This window comes from Heteronotia binoei, chromosome 4, assembly GCF_032191835.1.
Source record: "Heteronotia binoei isolate CCM8104 ecotype False Entrance Well chromosome 4, APGP_CSIRO_Hbin_v1, whole genome shotgun sequence".
Taxonomy (NCBI): domain Eukaryota; kingdom Metazoa; phylum Chordata; class Lepidosauria; order Squamata; family Gekkonidae; genus Heteronotia; species Heteronotia binoei.
In genome coordinates, this window is record NC_083226.1 from 17,452,868 (window position 1) to 17,480,049 (window position 27,182).

Here is a 27,182-nt window from a genome sequence, read left to right on the forward strand (position 1 = left end):
CACACCTGTACTTTCTAGCCGTCTTGGCGGCCGTTCTACACCTTCCCGAACCCAACAACCACGAATTGTTCAGAGAATAAAAAAAAAAAATGAAGCAAGCCGAACCACCGTATCAGGTCACCCAACGAACCACCATTTTTGCATTCCGTGCTCATCCCTACTCTGCACCCATCTTCCCTCAAACATCCTTAGCTTGGTACACTTGGAAGAGGAAAGGCCTAGTTGGAGGGAACCCCCCCCCCGACATTTATGACGATACAAAAGGAACAGCCCACCTTGAAAAAGTGCCAAGCAAGACACAGAAAAGATACCCTGAGAAAGCTCGCAGCTTACAAGCCAGTGAAAGCAAGAATGAAACTGCCATGCTGGGGGGGGGGGGGGTGTCAGGGGAAAGAGAACCATCACCAAGGTGTAATAAATTTTTTTTTAAACAATCCAGGAAAGCTTTTGATCGAGAGCACTGAAATGAATGTTTCGGAAGGGAAATAAATTATTTTCATTTACACCCACACCCACCTCCTTTGGAATTAAAACTTGGGGCAGGCGCACCAGAGATTTGCCTCCTGAAGTCCACCGTAACATAGATTAACAGTGCGTTTTAATGCGAACCCCAGAAAACAGATCGAAATGATCTCAAACGGACTCAAAAATGTTGTTCCAAGTGGGGGGGGGGGGTCACTGCTTGAGAATATGGTCCTTGGACCAAAAGCTTCTTGTCTCAACACTATCGGAAGTGCTTTGCGTTCCTGGAACTTGTTTTGCCCAGGAGTTATCTTGGCACTAAGAGAGAATCTGGAAGCAGCAGATCAGTTGTACGTAGTCAAAGCAGATACGGGCATTGCATTCTTACCCTGACCTGTAAGCACGGAGATAGGCACTGATGCTTTTAAGTTGGCAATGTGGGTGTGTAGAAATATGGCAGCACCCGACTATGTACACGTTTCCCACAAACAAACAGTGGTGCTGTAAAATGGTTTCTTCAGGGAATGGAAACCCCCAAACCCATGCATATCTGTATGCATATAAGTGTACACACGTAAGTACATAAAATATATATGAAACCCACTACTTCCAGTCCACTACTTTTCATACAGCTGAGCTACAGTCGTGACCCAGAATATGGCTTATATTATGAGCAGGACGGTTGGATGGTTGTTTGGAAGAATCAGAGGCAGAAGTGTTGGCTATCGAGAGCAGAGGCGAGATGGCTGAACCGTCTGGAGGAAGAGCTGTAGCTATCTCTGGGAACAAAGAAGTCAAATTAAAGTTGGACAAGTGTGATGAATTGGCCATGTGCATTGGGGCCATGTCTGTCAAAAGAGGGAAACTCGGCTGAGCAAAGCCAACTGGCCTGGGAGGAGACAAGATAGAGCCAAATCGATTGTTTAGACCTCCACCGTTGGGCTTCTCCGTGCCCGGATTAGGAAACATTTGGTTGGGAAAATAAGGAATCGAAATATCATTAGACAGCGGGGGATGAGCAGGAGAATACGGCGGGTAAAAGGACGGCAACGTATTTTGGGGATCTACTGGAATCAGGGCTGGCGTTCGAGTAGCACTGGGCTGAGTCACTGGTGGAATGAATGACGCATTCGCATTTATTGGGGGGTTCATCCCGCCCTCTGGAATAAAAGGGAATCCAAAATTTTGAGACAAACTGTGCTGATCCGGAGCAGCACTATCATTAGACACCTGAGGGCCATCAGACATGAATCGCACAATGCCGCCTCTTTTCTCCAGGGTAGGCTGCTGCCGTCCGAGGATCATGCTGCTGCTGGCAGACAAAGGAAGATGGGGAAGGCTAGGGTCAAATGCGTTCCCATGTCTCTGATTCCCCGACCGATTCCTTTCTGGTTGACGGATTTTAGAACTGCCATTATCCTGCAGCGGATGCCTTGAGCGCTGTGTGACAGAAGAATTCGGTTGACGAACCGATGGTGGGACTTGCTCAGCGCTCCCACGAGAGACTGGAGGGTGGGGAAGGGCTGGTCGGACGACTCCATGCACGTTGCTTGAAACGGGCGTATTCATGGGACCTTTGCCTCCGTGGCTCTCTGTCATTCTCATGGGATTTGTTTTTTGAATCGAAACGCTGGGGCTTGTGTTGCGACCCTGAATATCTCCAGAAGATGAAGAGCTCGAAAAGGGAATATTTATAGAATTGCTCCTGTTATTAATAGGACCAAGAGACATGTCACAGCTTTCCCTATTCTGCCCTTCACCATCTCTTCGAATATGGATGTTCTCCCTTCCTGGAGGACAATTATATTCAATGATGGAAGAAGCACCACACTGTGGATTTCTCTGATGCTCCGAAATTGATCGTTGGCTTCCACCCGATTGATCTCCGAGGTGAGGGGCAAGGAGACTCTGCATGAAGCTTTGGTGGCAAGTACTGTCATTGTCCCGGGAGGCGGAGAGAGGATTGCCTGTCGATATCCCTTGAACTGGAGGATAGGATAACCTTTTTTGCCTATCTATGGACGTTCCGGCATTTTGAGCTATTCGGAAAGCCTGCGTCTGCATACCCCTGAGGGACGGCATTGCATTACCTATATCACTGTTCCTTGAGGACTGCACGTCAAAGTTGCCACCAGGCTGCTGGGTACTCCCACCTGGCTTGAACGTCTGGCACTCAGACAGTCTTTGAACTTCTGACCCAACAGTATGGTCCATAGACATATGACCTTGCATATTATGAATCGCCAAGCCTTTATTCCTGGACACGTCGAGGTAATTTCTCATTTCAAGCTGGTCTGGAACCCTTGAGCTCTGAATGGATATTCCTATTCTCTGCTCGGAATTAGAAGGGGATTTCCCAATCAGTGCCTCTGCAGAGTAACTGCTAACTCTGTTTCTTTCTTGCCTATGCGGAGCGCAAGTCATATCTGACGGCCTGGTGACAATACTGGGCTGCGACACCATCTGCTGCTCCAAAGCCCTAGAGGTCATCAGCCTCTGCATCTGACCGTGCCCCCCTACATGTTCAGAAGACACTCCCGAGCCTGGTTGCCTGTTGCCCACATCCGGCTGCTGCTGTTGGTGCAGAACATCTGGGTTCAAATGGCTCTGAGGATGGCTGTGATGAGTCCTGTTACCTGTGGGATTCTCACAACTCTTCTCCGGTTGGGACGGCACAAAGTGCTGCTGCATTTGCTGGATCTGAGGGTGGTGGGCGTGAGGTTGGCTGCTCTTCTGCCGTGCTTGCTCGTTTCCGTGATGCTTTTGCTGCAAACCAAGTTGGGTAGGCTGGGCTGCTTGGATCAGGTTCCTCTTCTTTTGCATCTGTGCCTCTTGATGCATGACTCTTTGCTGGTGGACGTTGTGGGCTTGAGAGTGGAGAGGTGGCTCTGTATGAGGGATGTGATGCTGGAGCTGGTACAGGTGATGCCTGTCTCTCAGCTGTCCTGCCTGTTGCTGCTGCTGCTGCTTTATGTACAGGTGGTTGCTATGAAGATGGGTCATTCCTTGAGCGGGGGCGTGCTGCAGGGGTGGCAAGTGCTGCTGCCCTGCTTGACCAGGCTGATCCGAGACAGAAACCTGAGGATTACACTGAATTTCAGCTTGCCGCAAAGCTGGGGGCACAAAATTGCCAGCGGGAAATAATCTGCCATGACCAAGGTCAGCGTGCCCTTGACTGCTTACCGACACTGCCGAATTGGAAGCAATCTGACCAACAAGGATTTGTGTCTGGTTAGCGATGACATTGATCTCTTGGTTTAGCAAGGCCATGCCTTCGAGTCGCAGAGGTGCCATTGGGCACTGCTTCTGTCTTTTCGGAGCGGAGAGCAGGTGATCGTCCTGAACGGCCCGCTTGGCCGAATCTTTGCGGCTCTCCTGGCTTGGCTGCTTCAAGTGCGGTTCGCGCATCTGAGGAGGAGCCGGCATGGTACTCGTTCGAAGGGCAGACAGCTGTTCTGGTGCGTATTCTGTAATGAGGGCTGGAGATCGTCCCGGGGACTGGCTTATATATGACGCGGCAGGCATTGAGGGCGTCCCTGATGCAGGAACAGTTGCTTGATCCGAAGACAAAGGTAAACCCGAACAACTTGCAGCCGGGTGGATGATGCAGCTTTGATGGATGAGGTTATTGACACTCAAGCTCGATGCACTCGAAGACTGGGAGGGTAGCAAATTTGCACTGGACATTTCTACTCTCAGAGAACAGCTCTGTTTCTCAGCTGATCTATCAATGTTCATCTGTGCTGAATTCTGGCTGCCAAAACTGCTCGGTGCTGTTTCTATCTGGGCAGCTTCTTTAACTGTGTGTGACTTGAAAGGTTTTTCTTGTCCTAGAGATGCTACGTCCTCACCCTTGGGAGCAGCACTCTGGGTCATAGCTCCCGCACCTTTCACAAGGGTCTCTTGATCAAAAATGGCTCTTGCCGCTAGAGCTACAATATCTGTTTGCTCAGAAAATGTGCAGCTGTTACATGTATTTACGGAGGTGCTGCTGGGAACGTTCTCCCGACATGTGTCGGGCAACATGGATGCCACAGAGAAGCCACAGCTGCTCCCCGAGCTGGTTGACATGGGCGAGTCTGCCTGCCTGTTGGCAATTCCTCCTTCTGGCTCAGACGAGCAGGAATGAGATTGTGTAAGATTTTCCCCTTCGGTACTCATCAGTAAGAGTTCCTCTTGTTTCCCCACCAAATCATCACTGGAGTCTAGAACTGGTTTAGCGCTCTGGCCAGAGAAATCAGGGTGCGCAATTCGGACTGGGAAGGTTTTTTGTACAGCTTCTCCTTCTTTACTGAGTTCAGAAAGCATCTTGGTGAGACCTTGACCTTCGAGCAAATCTGTGGCTTGAATGACAACAGAGCAATCTTGCCCTGCCCTGCAGTCCCCTGAAGTTTCTGCTCCAGGAATGCTCTCGACAGATGCCCCGTTATTTGCAACCGACAACCCAGAGATCTGAGATGATGTCGTAGGCAAGCCAGAAAATGTTGAAGGGCTGGAGGAGATACATTGGGGTGGCTCGGCTAACTGAGAATCTGTTGCTGAGTTATTCGTCTGAGATCTACTCGCTTGAAGCGACGGAGACACAGTGTCTTGGGAATCCGGAGCCGCCACCGTGAACTGCCCCGGCAAGACTGATTCTGGAGCTGATGATCTAGGCACGGCAGCTGCGTTCAGATCAGGTGCTGGCTCGGATCCTACACAATGTTCAGCTCTCTCTTTGGGCTGAGATTCAGAAGCGCTTGCATCGTTTGGTGCCCCCCTGTTGCTGAACTGTGGCAGAGCTAAGCTTTGCGCTACCACACTGGCAGGCATGTTTTCAAGCAAGAGGTTGCTTGCCGAGTGCTCACTTGTTGCTTCCACAGCCCCGCCATCAAGCTTCTTGAAATCTTTGCTGCAAGGATTAGTCTGACATGCCAGGCTGACGCCGGCACCTAAGCATTTTTTAGAGCTTGTTTTTTTATTAGCCCGCTTTGGGCCCAAACCAGAGAGTAAATCCCCAGAAGATTTTTGCTGGGAATCATCCGCCGGATGTGGAACACTGGTTAAAAGACTGTTCTCCGTTGTCGAAGAGGACGCGGTGGTGGTCGCTGCCAGCAGAACGCAGTTGTTTGGTGCAGCTTGGCTGCTGGCAATGGTGGTCTGATTGGTGGGCTGACTGACGGACAGCTGCAGGCAGCTCTGCCCGGCCATTTGAGATATGCTTTGATTGAGGTTAGCTAGAGCACCAAATGTATTGAGGGCAACATTGGTATTGGGATCCTCACAGGTGGTAGGCTGGATTATTTGCATAGGGGCTTGGTCTGAAGCTCCGGAACAGGACTTGACGGGCTTCAGAGCGAACAACTGCCCATTCAGAGAAACCGTCTGAGGAAGCTGCTGGGTATTTGACGCTGTAACAGAAGACGTTTGCGTTGTGCTAGAAGACGGTGAAGAAGACGGCCTGGGTAAAATGTGGACAAGATGCTTACCACCAAACATGTGAGGACCGGTAGCATTTGGGATCGAGTTGCTAGTGCTTCCTGCAGGAGACACGCCGTTCACGGGCACCCGAACAGGAGGTGGGGGAGGCGGCGGGGCAGAAAAGAGGGAGAGAGGGTTCTGGTTAGCAGTCTGTATAATTACAATCTGTTGACTAACGGTTTGGTTGGGGACCTCAGCTCTCAACACAGGCGGACAAGGGGTAGCACTGGGAGGCTGGAGAATGATGACATTTTGATTGGCGGGCGAGGCGGCGACAGCCGTACCCACTGGCTGGGCCATCTGGATCACCTGCATAGCAGGATTCAATGGCAGAAGGCTGCCTGCGAGCTGGGCAAGAACCTGCGTCTTTGCGACGAGTGGCTGCATAGGTAAGGCTGGGCAGGAAGGCAAAGTGACTACAATTTGCTCAGGTGTTTGTTCGTCCGCTGGTGGAGGGTTACTCAAACTGGCGCTGGTGGCCATGCATCTATTAGGAATGCAAGCTGTAGTGCCAGCTGTGTTAACGGGCTCGTTTAACAAGCCTGCCGTTACACTGGACGGAGTGTGGTTTAGAGGCTGGACGGTATTCCCCGCGAGTTGCAAAGTAGTCCACGTGGTCTGGGTGTTCCCGGCCGAGGTGAAGCGGGCCAGGCTACCAATGTTTTTGGAGCCTGCCGTGCCAATAGCTGGAGAGCTGGTAAACGGCCACTTTTCTAAAGTGGTGGCAGGCAAAGGGTTGAGGTCAGTTACGGCCTTCGCCATTTCCATGGCAGATGTTCCTGGCGCTCCGTCGCCGCTTCTCCCATCTGAACTCTTGCAGATGGTTCCTGATGGAAAGCCATCGACGACGGACAACCTGGCAGATGGAATACAAGTGAGATCAGGTACAGAAACATCACAGTTTTCCTGGGACGTATTTCTTGAATCTTCTTTGGGGGTCACCGTTGCCAGCTCAGTACGTGGAATGTCTGCATTAGCAAGGGAGGAAAGGATGCTGTTGGGCACACCTGTTTCCTTGAGTAACCTGGAACTCTCTTGTCCATTTTTAGGTTTGGTGATGGCAACTTCACCTTGCAGCGAGTTCCGAATTCCAGGGGATATCTTTGCGGGTTCTAATGCATTCTGGGAGCTAGCAGCGCTGGGGGCTGTAAGCGCACGCTGCTCGTTCTCAGAGGTAGAGGGCTCAAGAATTTTCTTGGCTAAATTTGGTAGACACGGTGTCAACGGTGGAACTGAAGTCTCAACCCCCGACTTGATTTCTGTAGAGTAGATACCAGAAAGGGTGACAGGAGTGACGAGATTGCAAGTTCTCTGGACGGGAACAACGTTAGCCGTTTGCTTTGGTAAGTTATGACTGATGTTAAAGGTTATTCCTTGGACTGACGCCCCCTGGTTATTTCCACCCAGTTGACTGCCATTGGAATAGACAATGATATTCTTCTGCACCTGATCGCTGGGGATGACAACCGAGACTTTCGCATTGCTGAGGTTTCCTTTCTTTTTTTGCACCTGATCGCTGGGGATAACAACGGAAACTTTTGCATTTTTAAGATTCCCTTTCCAGTGGATGGTGGGATCGTCGTAAAGGCAAATGTCATTGGCTTTCAACAGCGCGATGTAGCGTGCATTTTCTTTCTGAAGGTCGTCCAGTTGTGCCCGGAGCTTCTTTATTTCTTCCGCTGCAAAACAATTTTTTTTTAAAAAAAAAAATGTTATTCAATTCACTGTTCAAGGATTCTGGAAAACCTAAACGATTTGAGATACAGAATCACCTTATCGCTAATGACATCTAACTGGATACTTGAAATACATTCTGCATGCAGCCACAGAAACCTTAATGTATCACGCCTACCATCTTTGTTCTCTTTAGCATCACTCCTCCAAAGAACTTACTGTAAGCTATATGACAAATCTAGAACATAGCTCACTGGTAGAACACAAAAAATCACAGGTTCAGTTTTTGGGACTACCAGTTCTAAAAACAAATTTGCAGGGAACTGTTTGGAATAAGATCCTCGCTTGAGACCTCAAAGAGGTCCTACCAATGGGCTAAGAGTCAGAATAAACTACTCGTATGTAAAATGACCGTCACAACCTCAGTGCCCTGGGTTCTGATATCTGGAGCAGGGTGGATAAAAATCAATTTTTTAAAAAAAGATATAACCTTGATTTTTAAAAAATTTAAATCAGATTTTTTAATTTAAATCAGATTTTTTTATTTAAATCAGATTTTTAAATTTTAAATTGGATTTTGTTTGATAAAATGCTTTTTGAGGAAAAATCAACCTTAAAGATAGCTTTCCGTTTAAGATACGTTACAGTTCAAAGGCTTTTTATCATGGAATAAGGGTTAATTTTTAATTATGCATTATGAGACTATACATTCATGTTTGTAAATAAATTCCATTAATTCATTCATTAGAGTCCCAATGTCATGCTCTCCCAGAGACTTCTACTTTGGGTAAGTTTTCTATCCAGGAGATAGCATTGCAGATTCTTGGTTTCGCAGTTTTCAAAACTCTGAATTTGTATCTTTAGAGACAACACACCTCTACTTAACAGCAAAAAAATGTTTTGGAATAAGCATACAGAGTTGAGGAGGAGTCCTATAGTTCCTCTGCAAATCTAGGTAACTCCCAAATGCTAAGTTTCAATAAATTCAACAAATGGAAGATTGCTTGGGGTGGAATAGATTTGGATACAGAGAATGTCAGGGGCTAAGTGTGAGGGGCAAGAAGTACAAATGAAAGTGAAACCGTTTGAGCAGAATACTCCAGAAGATTTGAGATCTTTTATGAGTATAGCATCATGGATGTTTAAACAATACAAGAGTAAATATGCTATATAATGTTATAGTCTTAGTTAAATAAAACAATTTAAATGGTTATTATTAACTATTTATGATTATTTTTCTTCTTCCAATATTGTATAGCAGAAAAGTTGTCCAAATAGGAATTAACCTATGAAACTGGAGACAGTTCACCTCGCAATGATTTCATAATTATCTATATCAGGGGTGGCCAGCGGTAGCTCTTCAGATCTTTTTTGCCTACAACTCCCATCAGCCCCAGCCAGCATGGCCAATGGCTGGGGCTGATGGGAGTTGTGGCAAAAAACATCTAGAGAGCTACCGCTGGCCACCCCTGATATCAAGTGGTAAATAACCAAACAATCATCATTGTCCGATAGAACTCTAAAACTAACCTAAGAAGCTATTATTTGAAAATGTAAGCTTCTAGGTTGTACATATTAAGGTTATAACAACCAGCAAGAATGTGTCTTTATGTAGAAAACCATGATTTAAATCAAGTCTCACTGACTAGTGATTTAAATTGTGATTTAAATCAATTTTATTCAAATCAAATCGACCCTAGTTTGGAGAAAAAAACAAGCTTGCATTTTCTCTCAAAGGAAAGATTCATGATGAATTCTATTGATTTTTTTTAATAGTTCCAATTCACATTGGCTTTTCTAAGGAAGAGGGTAATTTAGTCACATTAAAAGCCAGGAATCTTCTCATACACAAGTCAGTGTTCTGTCAAGCCCAACAAACTACGCGCTCAAGAAAATTGTTCCAATATCAATAAAAGGCAATTTAATTTCAAAAATACCCTAATTTGTCATTTATCTAGGACTGAGTTGATTCGTTTGGTAACGTCTGTAGCTTCTGTACATGAAAGGTGCTTTTGACCCCCAGTGGAGAAAACATAACTTGCACACCCAAAGCCAGGTGTTTTTAGCAAAATGCAAAATCAGCAAGTGCAGATATTTTAAGAAAAGATTGGAAACGGTTTAGAGGAGAAAACAAATAACGCACTGAGCTGCCATGTAATGGCTTCTAAGGAGAAGGGCAGAAACAAATTCAGTCGTGGAGGCTGAGGCCAAGTCCAGTTTTTGATCCGGTAAAAAAATTCTTTACTGAATTATGCAATAAATACTGGCAGGGATTGGATGGGGAGAACAAAATGGCCTAGAAAAAGCCTCGCCCCCTCCCATCTCTCACCCTGAGGAAGGAAGGGCCAGCGAAGATGAGATATGTGTGCTGCCCGTCTTAGCCACAGCATCAGCTTGGAGAATGAGTTTACAGTTAAAGTTGCTTTATTTCCACCTCTCCCTCCCCATTTATTTTCCTTCCTTCCTTCCTTCCTTCCTTCCTTCCTTCCTTCCTTCCTTCCTTCCTTCCTTCCTTCCTTCCTTCCTTCCTTCCTTCCTTCCTTCCCTTCCTCCCAGCTCTCAAATAGCTGACATTTATTCTATGTGCCTCTAACGTTAAGCAGGTTTGGCCACCTCCACTCTAGGGCGTCCCTTTCGATCACACAAGGGCCAGCCGAACCCCCCCTCCCCCCCCTGTTGAACACAGTCTCCTCCTTACCTTGCTCCTGGTTCCCTCCATTCAACAGGAGCTCATCATTCTGCCTCTTCATTTCCGTTATATACTTATACGCTTGATCGAGAATCATGATCTTGCTCTGGAAAGGAACGTGGGGATCGTCAGGGACAGAGAGGGTCGACCCACACCCTTTGCAACCTCACGCGGGTTTGCTCTCCAGGAGGACCATTTGCCCATCAGCATCTAAAAGATTTCCCGTATTCAACTGAAAAGAGGTTTCCTATTGCCCCCCATCTTCCCACAGAGCAAACCCGGCAAACTACTAAAATCACACTAGCACGAGCCAATCCTAGCACAATCGTGTATCTCTTCTGAACTATGTGACCGATTCCCCACTAGGCTAGTTCCGGCATCGGAGCTCTTTTTCCCCTGACGCTTCCGTCCGATTTCACACAAGCTGCGACTCACCCCGCCTCTTTCCCGCAGCAAGCGGAAAACGGTTTTCAGAGGATCTTGCTTGCCACGGGAAAGAGGCGAGGCAAGTCGCAGCCCTGGGGCAGCTTGGGCAAAATCCGATGGAAGCGTCAGGGGAAAAAGAGCTCCGATGCCGGGACAAGCCTAGTGGGGAATCAGGCGGCGTTTCCTTACAAACATATACCCTTTGAATCATTTAAGAAACGGGGCTAGCCATCCGGGTTTCAAAGGCTGCTTCTGCTGGAGGAGAGCACCTTGGCTAGTGGAATGGATCCATGGGATCGATTTGAAACAAAACCAGAAAGAGAATGCATGAAATGAGTAGAATCATAGAGTTGGAAGGGACCTCCAGAGTCATCTAGTCCAACCCCCAGCACGATGCAGGAAACTCACAGACACCTCCCCCTAAATTCACAGGATCTTCATTGCTGTCAGACGGCCATCTGTTTAAAACCTCCACAGAAGGAGAGCCCACCACCTCCCGAGGAAGCCTGTTCCACTGAGGAATTGTTCTAACAGTCAGGAAGTTCTTCCTAATGTTGAGCCGGAAACTCTTTTGATTTAATTTCAACCCATTGGTTTTGGTCCTACCTTCTGGGCCCACAGAAAACAATTCCACACCATCCTCTATAGGACAGCCCTTCAAGGACTTGAAGATGGTGATCCTATCACCTCTCAGCCGCCGCCTCTCCAGGCTAAACATGCCCAGCGCTCCTTCAACCTAGGAAGGCTCTTAGGTATTAGAAGTAGAAAAGCCGGTTCTATACTCCACCCTTCACTACCCAAAGGAGTTTCAAAGCGGCGTATCATCACCTTCCCTTCCTCTCCCCCACAACAGACACCCTGTGAGGTAGGTGGGTCTGAAAGAGTCCTTGGTTTCATGTGGAGGAGTGGAGAATCAAACCCAGTCCGCCACTCTAAACCACTGCACCAAGCTGGCTCTTCTGACAAAGTGAGCAGTGACTCACGAAAGCTGCCACAAATTTTGTTAGTCTTTAAAGCGCCACTGGACTCTTGCTATCTTCGGCTGCTAGAGACAGACTAACACGGCTACCCATCTTGATCCATGAATCCGGATACAGTTTGTAAATAAATAAGGGCAGGGCTTTTTTTTTGAGCAGGAACACACAGGAACGCAGTTCCGGCTGGCTTGGATCAGGGGGTGTGGCCTAATGTGCACCTGAGTTCCTGCTGGGCTTTTCCTGCATAAAAGTATCGCACGAGACAACAGTGCCATCAGGGGTGTGGCCTAATCTGCAAATGAGTTCCTGCTGGGCCTTTTCAACAACCAAAAAAACCAATAAGGGTACAAATAAGGGGAAACCATGGGACAGATGCCACGGAACCGGTTCTCTAGGGATGGTGCTTTCGTCTGGCGCAAGGAACTAATGTAGACAGGGAAGCAGAACCATGTTAGCTAGTTCCAGGGAGAAAATGTGTATATTTTTAAGCACCCACTTGCCTGTTTCAATGCTGGGGAACATGGAATGAGCTCGCTGATTCTGTTTATTCCAGCATTGATCTTCTTCTTCCGGTGCCGCTCCACTAGGGGAAACAGAAAGCAAAGAGTTCATATACCTAGACTTGCCAAAACACACAGCAGAAACGACGAGGCCTTCTCTTTAGACTGAAAATTGACACGCTTTACTTAAAAATCCAGAGAGGACTGCCCAACCCAATCTGGCCACACAAACAGAGAATCATAAGAATCGGAAAGGACCTCCCGGGTCGTACATAAGAACATAAGAGAAGCCATGTTGGATCAGGCCAATGGCCCATCAAGTCCAACACTCTGTGTCACACAGTGGCCAAAAATTTTATATACACACACACACTGTGGCTAATAGCCACTGATGGACCTGTGCTCCATATTTTTATCTAAACCCTTCTTGAAGGTGGCTATACTTGTGGCCGCCACCAGCTCCTGTGGCAGTGAATTCCACATGTTAATCACCCTTTGGGTGAAGAAGTACTTCCTTTTATCCATTTTAACCTGTCTGCTCAGCAATTTCATCGAATGCCCACGAGTTCTTGTATTGTGAGAAAGGGAGAAAAGTACTTCTTTCTCTACTTTCTCCATCCCATGCATTTATCTTGTAAACCTCTATCATGTCACCCCGCAGTTGTCTAGTCCAATCCCTCGCACAATGCAGAAACTTCACAACTACCTTTTCCACCACACCCCCCCAGTGACCCCTGCTCCTTCCCCAAAGGTGGCAACCCCTCCCACAGGATCCCTGTCCAAACTGCCCTGGAGAAAACTGCATCCTGACCCCAAAGTGGCAATCAACATTACCGCCGCGAGAGCCAAGCACTGGCTCATCCATTCCTACCGTCCCCCCGTACGATCTGTCTCAGTTCCCAGGAGCAGCATTGCTGTCAGGTGACCATCGAGCCTCTGTTTAAAAAAAACATCAAAGCTGCTTACCTGCATTGTGTGTCTCGCGGTTTTTCTTTCTGCAAAAAAAAGATCACACGCACGCCATTACAAGGGAAGCTACAACTACGCTTCCACAGCTGCTTGGAGGGGGGGTCCTCCATTAAATCTCCATTAAATCTGCCCACCTGTACCCTGGGGCTGCCATCCATACTATTCCTGAGTCCCCAGTCCCTAGCAGTAGCTTTTCGGGGTGTCAGGAGGAGGGAAAGAGATGGGAAGAGATGGTTCCCTCCATTCAACAGAAGCTCATCATTTCGCCTCGCCGTTGGCCTTATGGCTCTTTGGATCCAACCGATTCAAGCCATAAAATATACATAACCCAATTCTCCTTCCTAACACGTCGTTTTTTCTTTAAGGCCAGTCTGGCCAAGTTTAGTTTTTTGCCGAGATGAAAGTAAAGGGGATTTGATAAAGGTGGACAAAAAACCTGCATAATTAGAAGAAGGTGTTTGATTTATAACCTGCCCTTCTCTCTGAGAAGAGCCCCGTGGCGCAGAGTGGTAAAGCTGCAGTACTGCAGTCCTAAGCTCTGCACACGACCTGAGTTCGATCCCCGGTGGAAGTTGCGTTTTCAGGTAGCCGGCTCGAGGTTGACTCAGCCTTCCATCTTTCCGAGGTCGGTAAAATGAGCGCCCAGCTTGCTGGGGGGGAAGTGTAGATGACTGGGGAAGGCAATGGCAAATCACCCTGTAAAAAGTCTGCCGTGAAAATGTGAAAGCAATGTCACCCCAGAGTTGGAAACGACTGGTGCTTGCACAGGGGGACCTTTCCTTTCCCTCTCTCTGAACTCAGAGTTTCATAGTGGCTCACAATCTCCTTTACCTTCCTCCCCCACAACAGACACCCTGTGAGGTGGGTGGGGCTGAGAGAGCTCTCCAAGAAGCTGCCCTTTCAAGGACAACTCCTACGAGAACCATGGCTGACCCAAGGCCATTCGAGCAGGTGCAAGTGGAGGAGTGGAGAATCAAACCCGGTTCTCCCAGATAAGAGTCCACGCACTTAACCACAACACCAAACTGGCTCTCTTAAAACCTCACATCAAAATCTCCATGCTGTGGATGAGACAACAAATTCCTTATCCCGTTTAAGCTTTCAGCCAGGAGGCTGCCCCTCTTACCGGGCCTTCAAAAGTGGCTAGGGGGAAAAAAGGGTAGCCTGGCATGGATTTAAACCCAATCGTAACCCCGCAATCACGCACATATGGACATATGAAGCTGCCTTCTACTGAGTCAGACCCTTGGTCCATCAAAGTCAGTATTGTCTTCTCAGACTGGCAGCGGCTCTCCAGGGTCTCAAGCTGAGGTTTTTCACGCCTACTTGCCTGGACCCTTTTAAATTGGAGATGCCAGGGATTGAACCTGGGACCTTCTGCTTACCAAGCAGATGCTCTACCACTGAGCCGTCCCTCCCCACAAACCTTATCCTTACTATATGGCACACATATAGGCTGTCCAGTGGGTACTGGAGCTAAGAGATATGGCCACGCCTCCAGAAACAACAAAGGGGCCTGCTTTTTTATACTTTAGTGGTGGTAGAAAGCACCGTCAAGTCACAGTCAACTTCTGGCCACCCTGTAAGGTTTTCAAGGCAAGAGACACTCAGAGGCGGTTTCCCACTGCTCGCTTCTGCACAGCGTCCCTGGGCTTCCTTGGTGGTCTCCCATCCAAATACAAACCAGGGCTGACCCTGCTTAGCTTCAGTGGGCTAGCTTTAGCGTTGACCGAGCCCCGTGGCGCAGAGTGGTAAAGCTGCAGTACCGCAGTCGGAGCCTTCTGCTCAGGACCTGAGTTCGTTCCTGGCAGAAGCTGGGCTCAGCTAGCCGGCTCCAGGTTGACTCAGCCTTCCATCCTTTTGAGGTCGGCCAAATGAGTCCCCAACTTGCTGGGGGTGGGGAGTGTAAAAGACTGGGGAAGGCAACGGCAAACCACCCCGTAAAAAAGCCTGCTGTGAAAACGTTGTGCAAGCAACGTCACCCCAGAGTCGGAAACGACTGGTGCTCGCACAGGGGACCACCTTGACCTTTATAGTTTCTTAAATTGGATAATGAACAATGGGTTTTCCATTCGCTTCCACTCGACACGAGAGCCAGTTTGGTGTGGTGGTTAAGTGCGCGGACTCTTATCTGGTAGAACCGGGTTTGATTCCCCACTCCTCCCACTTGCAGCTGCTGGTATGGCCTTGGGCCAGCCATAGCTCTCGCAGAGTGGTCCTTGAAAGGGCAGCTGCTGTGAGAGCCCTCTCCGGCCCCACCCATCTGTTGTTGTGGGGGAGGAGGATAAAGGAGATTGTGAGCCGCTTTGCGACTCTGAGTGGAGGGCGGAATATAAATCCAATGTCATTGTCCTTCTTCTTCTTCTTCTTCTTCTTCTTAGCTGCATGTTCTGTAATACACCAGGGGTGGCCAACGGTAACTCTCCAGATGTTTTTTGCCTACAACTCCCATCAGCCCCAGCCAGCAGGGCCAATGGCTGGGGCTGATGGGAGCTGTAGGCAAAAAAAAAAAAACATCTGGAGAGCTACCATTGGCCACCCCTGCTATACACAGCCTATTTAATCCTTGGGCTGCCAGATCCAAGAAATCTCGGGGGAGGGGGGATTTGGGGGTGGAGCAAGGGTGTCGCAAGCACAGCTGAACTCTGAAGGAAGTTCTAGCCATCACACTGAAAGGGACTGTGTGCCTTTTAAATGCCTTTCCTCTATTTGTAAATAATGAAGGACAGGGCACTTTTTTTGGGGGGGGGGGGCGCTCATAGAATTGGACTCCCTGGCCCAATCTTTTTGAAACTTGGGAGGCACCAGATGCTATGCTGTAAATTTGATGCCTCTACCTCAAAACACAGCCCCCCCCCCCTGAAGCCCCAGATACCCACAAACCCATTCTCAATTATAACCTATGGGAACCAGTCTCCATAGGGAATAATGGAGTACCCAGCAGACATTTCCCTCCCCTCTGATGACCCTGAAGCAGGGGGGAGGGCCTCCAAACTGGGGGATCCCCTGTCCCCAACTGGGGATTGGCAACCTTATAATTAAACCTCACAATAAAACAAGCTGGTCTCAGATTCCTGGAAGGGGGGAAGGAATTACTAGAAACTTCAAGTCTCAGATGTTCCAGAAAGTACTAGGGTTTCCCTCCACCCCCCCCCCCCACTTCAAACACCACACAGGTAAATCAAAAGCCTATTTCAGTAAACGGAGAAACAAGACCACAATCCGATTTCTCTCAAAAATCGCACAGCAGGGAAACAACATCAGATAGGCTTTCTTTGATGACTCTCAAACTTCACAATGATGAAGAAGATTATATTGGATTTTTATGCCGCCCTCCACTCTGAATCTCAAAGCAGCTCACAATCTCCTTTACCTTCCTCCCCCACAACAGACACCCTGCGAGGTAGGTGGGGCTAAGAGAGTTCCCACAGCAGCTGCCCTTTCAAGGACAGCTGTGCGAGAGTTACGGCTGACCCAAGGCCATTCCAGCAGCTGCAAGTAGAGGAGTGGGGAATCAAACCCGGTTCTCCCAGATAAGAGTCTGCACACTTAACCACTACGCCAAACTGCCTATGGCTGACCCAAGGCCATTCCAGCAGGTGCAAATAGAGGAGCGGGGAATCAAACCCAGTTCTCCCAGGTAAGAGTCTGCGCACTTAACCACTGCACCAAACTGGCTCTCCAGTTAACTAGAAAGCACCTTAAAGGAGCAGCTGTCTTAAACCAAAATATGGCAAGCGAATCAATACGGTTATCCAAGATGGCTTCAGGCTGGTGGAAACCGATCATACCCCTATTTTGTGCCTTTGACTGACAGCCCTTTTGCTTTGCTGCCTTCGTGATGCATGTGACAGATCATATATGCTGTCCCCACTCCCCACCCTGAATCATGTGGCTTCTCCGGCTTCCAGGGCCAGAAATAGCTTGGAATATTTAACATTCCAGAGCCAGTTCCCAAATGGCCAAGTTAGTCAGTGCGAAAGGCATCCCCTCTGCTCCCTTTCTGCAGAACTGTGCAGAGCTGGATTATGTGGACTGAGCAGTTCCCTTGCCATTTTGATGGAGCTTGGATCCAGCAGCTGCATAAACGTTTTTAATGCCATTTCCCTCTGCTCTGTCATTCCAAATGTGAGAAATGGCCACAGAGCGCACAGCAAGGAAAACACGTACAGTTACACTTTGCAAGGAGGAAAAAGAAATTCAGACTGCCTCATCAAAATGCACTCTTTTTTTTAAAGCCTATCAAAATATTTTACTTAAACAGTGCAAAGCCAAAGCAATGTCTTCTTGGTCATTAAAAAAAATTTGTTTTTGAAAAAAAATTATTTCAGAAAAACTGCTTGATTCAGCCCCACAATCTTTAGGAACCAGCAAGCTATAGCACAGGGGTGTCAAACATGTGGCCCAGGGGCTGAATCAGGCCCCCAAAGGGCTCCTATCAGGCCCCTGAGCAACTGGCTGTCATCTGCTTCCTTCTGCATCACAGCTTGCTCTGCCAGGCTTGTTCGACGGCACAGGAGCGACAAAGCAAAGCCTCTACTTTCTCAATTGGCTGAGCCTCCTGTCTTGGGGAGGAAGGGGAAGAGGGATAGCTTACTTTACCAGGCTGTCTCAATAACACAGCAGAGCTACTGAGCCAAGCCTCTCTCCCTTCTATCGGCTGAGGCTCCTCCCCCTCCTGGTCCCCCTGGGGAAGGAAGGAAAGAGCCAGAGCTTCCTTTGCCCAGTCCGCTGGATTGCATGGGAGAGTTACAAAGAAAGCACCATTAACAAGTACTAATGTTTTAAGCATGCTTTAAGTTTTTTTTAAACATCTTTAATTCTTTTTGTCTATGTCCTTTGTAAAGTTTATATTTTGGCTACCTGGCATTACATTTGATGACACACATGGCCCGGTCAAACGAGGTCTCATTTATGTCAGATCTGGCCCTCATAACAAATGAGTTTGACCCCCCCCCCCTGTTATAGCAGTTTTCTTCTATGTAGATGACTAACCAGGATCATTGAAGCCATTAGCTGAAATCTCAGAAATGTAGATTACTTTCTTCTATGGAAGATTCTGATATCAGACAAAAAGATTTTTAAAGGCCAAAATACTTATGTTTATAATGGCAAAAAAAAATCTAATATTTTTCATTAAGGAACAAAAACACTGTTGAATCATTCCTTAATCTTCACTTCAATTTCTCTCAGTTTTCTTTCCTAAAACCAGGACTTTTTTGTAGCAGGAACTTCTTTGCATATTAGGCCACACCCCTGATGTAGCCAATCCTCCTGGAGCTTACAATTCGGCTCTGTACAAAGAGCCCTGTAAGCTCCTGGAGGATTGGCTACATCAGGGACGGTGAGGGACGGTGGCTCAGTGGTAGAGCATCTGCTTGGGAAGCAGAAGGTCCCAGGTTCAATCCCTGGCATCTCCAAAAAAGTGTCCAGGCAAATAGGTGTGAAAAACCTCAGCTTGAGACCCTGGAGAGCCGCTGCCAGTCTGAGAAGACAATACTGACTTTGATGGACCAAAGGTCTGATTCAGTAGAAGGCAGCTTCATATGTTCATCAGGGGTGTGTGGCCTAATATGCAAAGGAGTTCCTGCTACAAAAAAAAAGCCCTGGCTACAACAATGTTTCAAAAAACTAGGAATGAACAAATGTTTGTTTCCCTGTCAAGAATCAGAGATGTCCTAGCAACCAGCTCATTGATTGAGCAAATGTAATTTCTGTTATCGTCCATGTTTTAGTATTGATACTTCAAGCAAGTGATCAATGGATATTTATTGTTATGGTTAGTACCCTGAAATTATCACATCAAAGGTGAGAGATCTGTGTTTGCAGTCGTGTTAGATCTATATTTAAAGAGCCCCGTGGGGCAGAGTGGTAAAGCTGCAGTACTGCAGTCCTAAGCTCTGCTCACGACCGGAGTTCGATCCCCGGCGAAAGCTGGGTTTTCAGGTAGCCGGCTTGAGGTTGACCTCAGCCTTCCATCCTTCTGAGGTCGGTCAAATTAGTCCCCAGCTTGCTGGGGGGAAAGTGTAGAGGACTGGGGAAGGCAAGGGCAAACCACCCCGTAAAAAGTCTGCCGTGAAAACGTTGTGAGAGCAACGTCACCCCAGAGTCGGAAACAACTGGTGCTTGCACAGGGGGACCTTTCCTTTCCTAGATCTATATTCCTCACAACAGGGTCTTCTCAAAGTCCCCCTGGCTCTTGAGGACACGTTCAAAGATAGCCCGCCCCACTGTTATGGAGGAATGAATAAAAGGGATTCTCCAAAGCATTTTCCTTCGGCAATCTGGACACACATAATTACCGGTGTGGCTTCTTCAAGGGCGTTTTTTCAGTCATCTCTGGCATGGTTTGAGAGAGGAGGATCTAAGGAGAGAAAAGAAAATTCCCAACGATTATAAAAGCACCAGCGTGTGTCTGGAAACCCTGACTCTGTGTGGCTTCTTTGCAGCTCAGTTCCCGCTGGCTTCTTGTCGCGTAAAAATTCCACTTGCAGAAAGAAAAGACTGCAGCAAGCCCTTGAGCTAAGTCCCAAATAATTCTATCCCCACTTTGCTAGTGCAAGACTGTGTGTGAGCAGGGGTGGAATTCTAGCAGGAGCTCCTTTGCATATTAGGCCACACACCCCTGGTGCAGCCAGTCCTCCAAGAGCTTACAAAAAAAGAGCCTTGTAAGCTCTTGGAGGATTGGCTACATCAGGGGTGTGTGGCCTAATATGCGAGGGAGCTCCTGCTAGAATTCCACCCCTGTGTGCGACCATTTTCTGGGCACCATAATATATAGCAGGGGTGGCCAAACTGTGGCTCAGGAGCCACGTGGCTCTTTCACAAATATGATGTGGTTCTTGAAGCCCTTACTGCCCTGCAGGCCAGTTTGGAGAAGGCATTTGTCTCTTTAAATCACTTATCCAAGCCAAGCCAGCCAGCAGCTTGGAGAATGCATTTAAAGTTGCTTTCTTTCCACCTCTTCCCCCCTCATCTATTTTCCTTCCTTCCTGTCTTGTGGCTCTCAAACTTCTGATGTTTATTCTGTGTGGCTCTTACATTAAACAAGTTTGGCCACCCCTGATATACAGGGAAGAATGCGCTACTGGGTTCTCAGCCTCTGGCGTTGTGCAGTCTGAACAGCTCTGGGTGATCTGTGGAATGATGCACCTGACTTGTGGAGGCTGAGGAGAGGGTCTTTGAATCCTTTCTAATTCTCTGATTCAGAAATCCCTGGAAGGGAAACCAGGAAGAAACTCCATTACATATCAGTTTCCCCAGAGCTGATAGATCCAAAATAGGAGAATGAGGATCGTTCGGGACAAAGTTATTACACAAGCACAAAGGCTACAGTTTGTGGTGCTGTTCCTCGTACACATTTCTTGTCTTCATAGTGCTTTCTGACTCCTGTATTCCAGTTTTTGCATTTCTTGCTCTGTTTCTATTGCAACGTTCTATACCTGTATGTAGGGCGCTTTTTTCTTGAGCAAGAACGCACAGGAATGCAGTTCTGGCTGGCTTTGTGTCAGGGGGTGTGGCCTAATATGCAAATGAGCTCCTGCTGGGTCTTTTCTACCAAAAAAGCCCTGCCTGTATGTCAATCTTATCAAAAAGTTTATTATATGTCTTATATTGTTTCTGTTGCATTGCTACATTGCTGAATCGGCCCTGATTAGGGTTGCCAATTCAAGAAATGCCTGGGGACGTTGGGGGTGGAGCCAGGAGACTTTGGGGGTGGAGCCAGGAGCAAGGCTGTGACAAGCATAACTGAACTCCAAAGGGGGTTCCGGCCATCACATTTAAAGGGACCGCACACCTTTTAAATGCCTTCTCTCCACTGGAAATAATGGATAGGGGCAGCTTCTTTTGGGGCTCACAGAATTGGACCCCCTGGTCCAATCTTTTTGAAACTTGGACGGTGTTTTGAAGAGAAGGAACATATGCTATGCTGAAAATTTGGTCCCTTTGCCTCAAAAAAAACCAGCCCCCTCAGATCAATTCACCATTATACCCTATGGGAATCAGTCTCCATAGGGAATAAAGGAGTGGCCAGCAGACATTTTTCTTTCTGCTTTCTGATGACCCTGACGCAGGTGGGGGGAGGGCCTCCAAACCAGGGGATCCCCCCCCCCCCAGATTGGCAACCCTCGCTGTGACTCTCCGCAGGAAAAGCAGACTATAAATACCTACAGAGATGAACTGCAAAGAGCTGTGGAAAGCCCAGAACACGCACGCGGAAAAGGGATTTGGCACGTCCCTTAATTTTACTTTCCCGCTCCTTTTAAAAGCAGAGACGATGGAACTTTAAACAATCAGGCTCCAGTTGTAGACACTCTTAAGCAAACAACCTGCTTCTGAGAAATTATTTATCCGATCAGGCTCTATGATCAACAAATGTTACCCTGCATAATGCAAAATACACAGACTCACAAGACTATCGTATCTTAGAAATTCAACCGAATCACAGATCCTTAAGTTTTAAAAAATGGATTAAGCTATATCATCTTCTACAATCTTGCAAAAGGTTGAAACGCTTGGGACTCTTTAGCTTGGAGAAACGTCGACTGCGGGGTGACATGATAGAGGTTTACAGGATAATGCATGGGATGGAGAAAGTAGAGAAAGAGGTACTTTTCTCCCTTTCTCACAATGCAAGAACTCGTGGGCATTCGATGAAATTGCTGAGCAGACAGGTTAAAACGGATAAAAGGAAGTACTTCTTCACCCAAAGGGTGATTAACATGTGGAATTCACTGCCACAGGAGGTGGCGGCGGCCACAAGCATGGCCACCTTCAAGAGGGGTTTAGATAAAAATATGGAGCAGAGGTCCATCAGTGGCTATTAGCCACAGTGTGTGTATATATATATAAAACATTTTTGGCCACTGTGTGACACAGAGTGTTGGACTGGATGGGCCATTGGCCTGATCTAACATGGCTTCTCTTATGTTCTTATGTTCTAACTACAGCTTGGGAGCAACGTTCCCTCTAAGCTGCAGAGTCTTGTGAGCAAAGATTCTACTTTGTGAGCTCCTGGCATTAAAGTTCTGAGCTACTGCAGAAATTATTGTGCTCTGGGGTCATCCTTCCTGAGCTAAGACAGGAATGTGTGAGCTGGAGGCTAGAAATCTGTGAGCTAGCTCACGTTAACTCAGCTTAGAGGGAACCCTGTTTGGGAGCCACGTGTGGCTCTTTTTACACATATTGTGTGGTTCTTGAAGCCACTACCACCTCATGGAGAAGGCATGTCTCTCTTTAAATTTCTTCTCCAAGCCAGCTGGCAACTTGGAGAATGCATTTAAAGTTGCTTCCCTTCCCCCTCCCTCCCTCATCTATTTTCCTTCCTTCCTTCCCATCTTGGGACTCTCAAACATCTGATGTTTATTCTACGTGGCTCTTACATTAAGAAGAAGAATTGCAGATTTATATCCTGCCCTTCTCCCTGAATCAGAGACTCAGAGCGGCTTACAATCTCCTATGTCTTCTCCCCTCACAACAGACACCCTGTGAGGTGGGTGGGGCTGGAGAGGGCTCTCCCAGCAGCTGCCCTTTCAAGGACAGAGTCTCTGAGCGGCCTACAATCTCCTTTCCCTTCCTCCCCCACAACAGACACCCTGTGAGGTGGGCAGGGCTGAGAGGGCTCTCACAGCAGCTGCCCTTTCAAGGACAACCTCTGCCAGAGCTATGGCTGACCCAAGGCCATGCCAGCAGGTGCAAGTGGAGGAGTGGGGAATCAAACCCGGTTCTCCCAGATAAGAGTCCGCACGCTTCACCACTACACCAAACTGGCCACCCCCGGCCCAATCCTAGGTATCTTCTGTCTAAAAGGATCTCACGTAGCAGATAAGATTAAGGGGCATTCTGCCTACTGAAACATAATAAAAAGCGCCCAAGTTGAATCTCTGAGATCCTAATGCCAACTGTTACAGCAGTGACAATTTTTCTTTTTTGGGGGGGGGGGCTGCACCTGTGACATTCATTCAGCAGCTCAGGAGCTCCACGTGGCCATTTGACATGCCGCCTGCGGCTCTTCTGAGCACCACCCTCTGGCGTGGCACCTTCCCCACATTCCAGGAAGGAGGGCAACGTGGCCCTCGCCTGGAGAGGCCTGTGGCTAGCGGGCGGTTCCCACCTTGAAAGAGCCACTACTGCTAGAGGAAAGGGTAAGCTGTGAGCCCGCCTCAGGGACACGATCAGCACCAGGGATGGCTTTTGGGGCAAATGGTACCACTTGTTTCCTCAAAGTCCCTCTGTGTCAGGGCTTAAAACAAAAAAGGAAAGAAATGGTTTGACAATCACCTGTTTTCAAAGTGCACGAAACGATCAAGAGACGATGGACTCAGCGGAGAGCTTTCTCCCCCTCACACCTCTTGCTTCAAACAAGAAGCTTCAAGCAGTCATGCGCATTCTGACAAGACTAGCAAGCGTGGCCCTGCCCATCCGATCTCATTCGGTCCTCTGCCTCCTTTCTTTTCACAGGTTATCTTCCTTATATTAACTGGGGCTAGCTTTCAGGTGGAACTTTCGGTCTGATTCTGAGACCAGACGAAAGGGGGATTTTGGGGGGACCATCTGCACATCATCATCCCACAATCATGCTCCCTGTCAAGCCAAGAGGAAAACATATTGGGAGTATGTTACATTTCCACTGCAGGTGACTGGCAGCTCATATCCTGCTCTATTAAGACCCTCCTCACAAGACTCTTGTTTCAAAAAGAAATCCACAGCCTCCGGGATGGTGCTGGCTGCCAAAGGTGGAGGAGGGGAGAAGGAGGAGGAACAACAGGACACTGGATTTATATCCCGCCCTATATTCTGAATCTCAGAGCAGTCATAATTACCTTCCCCACACACACCAGACACTCTGTGAGGTAGGTGGGGCTGAGAGAGCTCCTACAGCAGCTGCCCTTTCAAGGACAATTCCTCCGAGAGCTATGACTGACCCAAGGCCATTCCAGCAGCCGCAAGTGGAGGAGTGGGGAATCAAACCTGGTTGTCCCAGATAAAAATCTGCGCACTTAACCACTACATCAAACTGACTCTCAGTTTGGTGTACATATATTGCTTTTGCGTATGGGTCAGGGCAAGAAGACCCAGTAAGGAAGGCCTTCTGTGTATATTGCTTCTGTGTATGGCAACTGCCTTAAGAATCACACTACCTTTACAAGGGGAGGCAGGGGCATAAACTTGTAATGAAAATGATTCCTTTGTTTTTTAGGTCTGCAGATATTCCTGTTTACTTATAAATACATGCAAAAGGCATACGTAAATATCAAGGCCAATAATGAACCATGGAGGCTGCTATTGAGCAACAAAATAAAACCATGGCTCCCAAAGAATCTGAGGCTATTTCTAATTAATGTTTTCACAATAAACTGTTTAAATGTTTTTCTAAACCAAGTTTACATTCCTACACACAGGCTCCATTTGGTCACCACACTGAGAGGCTCTGCTGCGCATGGAGGTTTCATTCAGGCGCCACATTCAGAAGGACACCCCCTTGGCACATACAGCGATTCCCAGGGCTTTTTTGTAGCAGGAACTTCTTTGCATATTAGGCCACGCACCCCTGGTGTAGCCAATCCAGCAAGAGCTTACAGGGCCCTTAGTAAAGGGCCTATTGTAAGCTCTTGGAGGACTGGCTACATCAGGAGCGTGTGGCCTAATATGCAAAGAAGTTCCTGCTACAAAATAAAAAGCCCTGGCGATTACATTTAGAGGTATGCTATCTCTACACATCAGAGGTTCCATTTAAGTGACATTTCAAAAGAACGACTGCCGTTGTGCGTGGAAGTTCCACTGAGACACCACAAATAGAGGCTCAACTGTATTTACACTCAGAGGGTCTATTTAGCTATCACATTCAGAGGTATGCTACTCCTGTACATGGAGGCTTTGGTTAAGAATCACATTCACAGGAAGAAGAAAAAGAGGAGGAGAAGAAGGGGATTGGATTTATATCCTTCAGAGTCTCAGAGTCCAAACAACTTCCCTTCCTCTCCCCGCAATGGACACCCTGTGAGGTCAGTGGGGTTGAGAGAGCTGCTCTTGAGAGAACAGCTCTGAGAGAACATGCGGTTGACCTATGGGAAGGAGGAGTGGGGAATCAAACCCAGTTCTCCCAGATTAGAGTCCCCACTCCTAACCACTACCCCATGCTGCCTCTCTATGCGCAACCTCTGTGCACGGAGGCTCCTCCATTACAGCTGTCAAGATCAGAGGAACCTCCACCTTTGGAGAAGGCGGCTTTGGACACCCCATACGTTCAAAGATAGGCTACCCCTATACATGGAGGCTCTGGTTAAGAATCACACTCAAAGGAGTGACTGCCTCTGCACCCGGAGGCTCTACTGAAGGAGGAGAAGATTGGATTTATACCCTGCCCTTTACTACCCAAGAGAAGTGGCTTACAATCTCCTTCCCCTTCCCACAACAGACACCCTGTGAGCAGTGTTCCCTCCGAGCTGAGTTAGCATGCGCTAGCTCACAGATTTTTAGCCTCCAGCTCACACATTATTGTCTTAGCTCAGGAAGGATGACCCCAGAGCACAATAATTTCTGCAGTAGCTAAGAGCTTTTAAAGCCAGCAGCTCACAGCTTCAATACCGGTCGCTCACAAAGTAGAATTTTTGCTCCCAAGACTCTGCAGCTTAGAGGGCACATTGCCTGCGAGGTACCCGGGGCTGGGAGAGCTGACAGAAACTGCCCTTCAGAACAGCTCCGAGAGAGCGACGACTGACCCAAGGTCACTCCAGCAGCTGCATGCAGAGGGAGCGAGGAGTCAGACCCAGTCCTCCCAGCTAAGAGTCCAAGCCAGGAGTGGCCAAATTTGCTTAATGCAAGAATAAACATCAGATGTTTGACAGCCACAAGACATGAACATCAGATATATAAGAGCTGGCAGGGAGGGAGGCAGGCAGGCAAATAGGTGGGGGAGAAGTGGAAAGAAAGCAACTTTAAATGCATTCTCCAAGCCTCCAGCTGGCTTGGCTTGGCGAAGTGATCTAGAGACAAATGCCAACAGAGCGGTGAGGGCTTTTGAGAGCCACACAGTATGTGTTAAAGAGCCACAGTTTGGCCACCCCTGGTCCAGGCACTCCACCACTGTGCCAAACTGGCTCTTGCACTGTCAAGTTCAAAAGCACAACTTCCCTCTGAGCCAGCAGGCTCAGCGACCGCATGCAGAGAAAGGTGCACTGCCTCTGACCCTGGAGGCTCCCCTCCTGGCTAGGGCTGGCAGGCTGCGTTCCTCCTCCAACACCCCAAAAGGCGACGGGACCCCTGAGAGACCCACAACACCCCCTAATTGGCTGGCTGAAGAGGGGGCAGCTTCCACGGGGTGGGGGTCGTGCTGCACAACCGTTCTGCAGTGAGCTGGAGGCTAAAAAACTGAGCTAGCTCACAGTAACTCAGCTTAGAGGGAACACTGCCTGTGAGGGAGGTGGGGCTGAGAGAGCTTTGACAGAAGCTTCTCTTGAGAGGAACAGCTCTGACAGAGTTGTGATTGACCCAAGGTCACTCCAGCAGCTGCCTGTGGAGGAGTGGGAAATCAAACCCGGGTCTCCAAGCAACCCATGCACTCAGCCACCGCACCAAACTGGCTCTTGAGCTTTCAAGTCCAGAAGCCCAACTTCCCTCTGCGCCACCAGGCTCAGCGGCCGCTTGCAGACAGAGGTGCACTGCCTCTGCCCATGGAGGCTCCCCTCCTGGCCAGGGCTGACAGGCTGCGCTCCTCCTCCAACGCCCCAAACGGCGACGGGACCCCTGAGAGACCCACAACACCCCCTGATTGGCTGGCTGGCTGGGGAGGGGGCGGCTTCCACGGGGGGGGGAAGTGGGGTTCGTGGCGCGCAAGCGCTCTGGCGCCCCTTGCTCCCCGCCCGGGCCCTGACCAGCGGGACTCACCGACGGGGGACAGGGCGGGCTCAGCAGCTGCAGCCCCACGGCGGGGACCATCCTCCTCCGGGGAGGCCTCTCCGCTTCCCTCCGCCCCTTCCCTCACGCTCCCGTCGTATCCCGAGGCACGCAGGCGCGCGCGGCCCC

General features: G+C 48.6%; 1 protein-coding gene across 1 annotated transcript; it reads right to left on the reverse strand.

The window, feature by feature from the left end:
- Positions 1-1,074: 1,074 nt before the first annotated feature.
- Positions 1,075-27,182, reverse strand: USF3 (upstream transcription factor family member 3). Its single transcript, XM_060236848.1, has 6 exons — positions 27,045-27,182; positions 19,460-19,521; positions 13,155-13,183; positions 12,189-12,271; positions 10,295-10,391; positions 1,075-7,601 (listed from the first exon to the last, which is right to left on the reverse strand). Exons 1-6 carry the CDS (start codon positions 27,093-27,095, stop codon positions 1,087-1,089), a joined length of 6,837 nt encoding a protein of 2,278 aa, XP_060092831.1. The 5' UTR covers positions 27,096-27,182; the 3' UTR covers positions 1,075-1,086.

Bases quoted from the DNA above. Each gene is read 5' to 3' on its own strand.
- USF3 (XM_060236848.1), bottom strand. From the start codon at position 27,095: ATGGTCCCCGCCGTGGGGCTGCAGCTGCTGAGCCCGCCCTGTCCCCCG. The intron at 12,272-13,154 runs GTAAGCAGCTTT...TGTTTCCCCTAG, and splicing joins CCGCGAGACACACAATGCAG to TGGAGCGGCACCGGAAGAAG. The intron at 7,602-10,294 runs GTAAGGAGGAGA...ATTGTTTTGCAG, and splicing joins TGGAGGGAACCAGGAGCAAG to CGGAAGAAATAAAGAAGCTC.